General features: G+C 49.0%; 1 protein-coding gene across 1 annotated transcript; it reads right to left on the reverse strand.

Annotated features, from left to right (window-relative positions):
* Positions 1–59: 59 nt before the first annotated feature.
* Positions 60–710, reverse strand: PpBr36_01929 (uncharacterized protein; the record flags this gene model as incomplete). Its single annotated transcript, XM_029889113.1, has 1 exon — positions 60–710. The coding sequence occupies one exon, from the start codon at positions 708–710 to the stop codon at positions 60–62; it is 651 nt and encodes a 216-aa protein (XP_029751236.1).
* Between the last annotated feature and the right edge of the window lie 3519 nt (positions 711–4229).

Raw genomic sequence — 4229 nt, forward strand, 5'->3', positions numbered from 1 at the left:
AAAAAAAAAAAACCTTATCCCCCTTCACCACCCGAGAACCCTAGCGTTCGAGTAGCCGGTCACTGATCGTGATTTCTCCCACAGAAAGCTCCGCGCGGGTTCACGGGGTGGTAACCGATGGCCATTTGTGAAAACCGGCCATCCCACCAGTCGGACCATCCCTCGCTGTACAAGCCGCAAACGCCCGTGATAGACTCGTACCTGTACCTGGTCTCTTCGTCGGTGCAATACCCCGAACCGGCATGGCGGCAGTAAAAGGCCGCGATCCGTTGGCCGTCCCCGTTGGCGATGGCGTAGTGGTGAGTGCCGGCGAATGCCAGCAGGCCTTTGCCGCAGGTTTTACGGAGCGCAGCGACCGCACGGTCGGTCGGGGCGCTTTGCATCTTGATGTGATCCTTGCATTCGTAGCCCCAATAACGCTTTTGGAGCCGGCTGGGGGTCCTGGGGGTGCTGGAACGCGCGACGACGTCTGGCTCGGGCTCGGCATTGACGAAGGGCCCGGAAATGTCGCCGACACGGGTGTGGTGGGCCATGCCGGACTCGTCAACTTTTACCGAGTATACGCCTTCGGGGAGCTCTTCCGGGATGGTAAAGCCCTGGTCGGCGGTGCCCGAAGAAGTGAACATGCGGGCGGTGGCGTTATCGGCAGAACCCGAGGCCCAGGCTAGGGCTACAAGGCCGGAGGAGGCGAGGAAGCTGGCGAAACGCATGGTGTTTCTATCAAGGTGATTAGTATCGATGGAAAGCGGTCCCAAGTGTGAAGCGGGTTCCGGGGATGGCAGCGGGGTGGGGCGGGAACATGTCCGTAAATAAAGGACCAAGATATTGAGAGGAGAAGGAGGAGGAGAAGGAGCAGAGAGGGAATTAGAAAGGGTAGGCAAAACAGTACTTACGATTTAGAGAGTGTAATAGACTGCCGTGTGGTCTCAAAAAGCGAATGTGGTAGTAAGGCCTGGGTGCTTGTATGTAGACTCTGAGCTGTGCCTGGAGGAAAGAGAGAATGTAGGTGAACTAGATAGAGAAGATGTCGAGGGTCTTTATATACACGGACCGTGGCCATCCATCCATTTGGAAGCCCAAAAGATGTGGTTTACAAGCTACATCTTTCGGCTTTCGGGGCTTCTAGGCAACATCATGGCTTCATCTCCTCGTATCATTGTAATCAGCACTAACGAAACTCGATACTCAACACGGCCTCAATATCCATATCTCCCTTGTCTACCTGCGAGAGAGGAACCTAGCCGAGGACTGAGTTTCAACCTTGGCGTAAGAGAGGCTCTGGATGATCCTAGTGCTTCATTTCCTCAAGTCCCGTCAGCAGCAAGGGTTGACTATTTCTGTTCTGCAGAACTTCAACGACCGCTGGTATCTCGAGCTGCCTGGACAACAAACAGATCTTGACGAGCGTGAATCCCCTCAACTGTCTGCTAGGCTTTCTCTTCTACTTTCCGCCACTGGATACAAAGATGCACATATGAGCCGACAACCAAGCACCGACGCTGATGGGTCGAGAAGAGGTAACTATCACGATGATTTCTGCACCTTCATATCGAACACAATTTGTCCCCCCACCCAGTATATTTAGATGGTATGACCTTCTAACTCGAGCGATTCCTTACAGAAAATTCGGGGGACAGAATGATGCAAGATAGCTTGTGAACCAGCCAGCCAATAAGCGTTTCAAAGAGTTTATCCTGGCATTTTGGTTTTCTCGGTTGCGTAGTTTGGTTTCCCTGGTACAATAATTGGAACTTTGCTATAGAAACCCCACAAGTCAATCGGATTCCTAGGTGCATTTTGGGTGTAGGTAAGGCTGACCAGTCTCATGCATTTTCTCTCTTTTGTGGTTCCTTTGTGATATACTGAGCCGCAGAGACTGTCCCCAAACATTTGAACCAGAGTCAAACATTAAACCGGATTTCTTTTTGTCAAGAATACTCTTGTACTGCAATGTCGCCTCCCCTACCTTTACCTGCCTCTCAGCATCATATTTGCGCCTTCTTCTGCAATGGCACTACGGCGAGAACTGTGACTCATCTGTCAAGAATGCTGATGATGTTGCATGCGGCCATGGCATTTTGACCGTGAATATGCGTGCCCCCGTTGACGAACGGTGGATGCCGACGTATGACGAACCAGGAAAACCCCCCCGAAACATTGCCAAGATCCGGGGGAATGCCGAAAAGGGTATTTAGGATCCTGACTGAGAGGCAGAGGGTGCAATAGCGTGGGTGCTATTATGGTCTCGGCCCGGTTGCAGCCGTACCCGACCCTGGTTGCCTTTTGCAAAAACCCGTATCTGCAAGGTCATTTTTTCGCCAGAGTTTTGTCTATCTGTCGCCCACTTTAGGGTAGGCGAGATAATGCACAAGCTGCGTTGGCCATTCCCAGGCCCGCTTGATTGGCTTCATTTTCCCCTTCTTTACCACCCGCTTAGGTTTCACTAATACATACGAGGTAAGGGCCCCTGAATATATATTTTGCTAGAATCGGAGGAATTCCAGATGAATACAGTTACCTGTTAGCCGCTGTATGCGGCAACGCTTGCTCTGACCTTTTTTTTTTTCTTTTATCAATTCTTTTTGTGGTTGCAGGCAAGGATAAGATATGCATACCATGGTAGAAACCATCCCTCAGACCCGCCAATTGTGATTACTTCGTACCTTTTCTGATTGTTAGTCATAACTTAGACACCTGACAGAGAAAATTGTACGCCTCGGCTATGAAAGTCTTCCAGGGATGCTGCTTCACAGCGGCCATTTTAGATGGGGTTTATCTGACGCCAATCTTCACAATTGTCAACGCAGGTATGCAGGGAAACAAGAGCTACACCGCGTCAGCTGGGGAGGCGTTTGGATATATATATATATATATATGTATGTATAAATAGGACTGACCAGTTTCTTATGCCACACCAGCTAAATCCTCCCCATCGTTGCCTTTGGATATGAGGGAGGGATTCGAGTCCTTTGCAATGGCCTCATTCAAGGCCAAGATATGATGAATGCAAAGCACCAGATTCCGCTATAGAGCCATGGGACGTCGGATATGGGTTACCTACAGCGTCTTGACCTCAAGTAGAGCATATTTGCTACAACAAACCTGTGTCGACAAACTATTGTTACCCCGAGCATCGGCAGAGAATTGATTTAGAACTTTGCAGTAAACCAGTGTCTACCGAGATTCATTGGCTGCGTCCAACACCGGTGAGCCTCTCCTGTGCTGTTGCAACTCAGGAGGTACCAGCTGCCTCCTTCCTGTGGCAAGACTGGGTCGGGCTGTGCTTATCTTCTTATTTTAGACCAGCAAAACAATAAGCAACCCCCATAAGGTCAAAAAATGTCCATGTTGATGCAAAGAATAACCTGTAATTCTAAAAAGTCTCTAAATTGAAGAGGATCAATAGATACGCCCTTCGTATTCTAGACTTACTCTTTATTTTTGTTGATTTCTTGGAATAGGTTCCAAAGTAGATAGGCTCCAAAGCTCGAATCTGCGTTCAAGGCCATCTCCAATACGCCTGTGACAAAGATACGTACGCCGCTGATCCAAGCCGCACACATAATGCGTACATTGGTAGCCCCCACAGCCCGCTTCAACCTTTATGTCAAGGCAACTGGATGCTGTTAGTGCAGTTACTAACAGCGACCTTGACGAAGAGGTTTACGTCGAGTTCCCCTGGATCTTGGGCGTATGCTGCCATTAGATAGTCGAATGCAGCCTCTGGTTAACATGTAGGCGCAAGGGAAGCTCCTCTGGCTCTCTGCACCACGTACTGGGTCTTCGCTTCTTTGCCAAGACCGTTGGGACTCCCGTAACAAAGGTCCAACCCAAATACATCAATCAGGGTTCTGTGCCAGTTGGAGCGTATAAGGTATAAGGCGCGTACAAGCCCACGAAACTCCGTGCACGGGCCACAGCCGTTGCACTTATAAACAGCATCGCGATCCTCCTACCTCGTCGATTAACAAATCCACTTTTCTCTGCAAGCGAAGCTCAGAATCCAAGAGATATTTCGGATTTCACGCATATATTGTTAAGCTATTACCACCAAATAGAGATCCTTCGAGTCTTACAAATCTAAAAAGCAAAATACAGTGTTGGTTATTTTGTCTTTCCTTATCCTTTACCTTTGACCCTTTCTTGGACCTCTCCTCCACGGTCTCCTCCACACTTTCTTGCATTACCTATGTAGGGCAATGTTTTTTTTTTTTTTTTTTTTTTTTTTT

Source organism: Pyricularia pennisetigena, chromosome 2 (assembly GCF_004337985.1).
Source record: "Pyricularia pennisetigena strain Br36 chromosome 2, whole genome shotgun sequence".
Classification (NCBI taxonomy): Eukaryota; Fungi; Ascomycota; class Sordariomycetes; order Magnaporthales; family Pyriculariaceae; genus Pyricularia; species Pyricularia pennisetigena.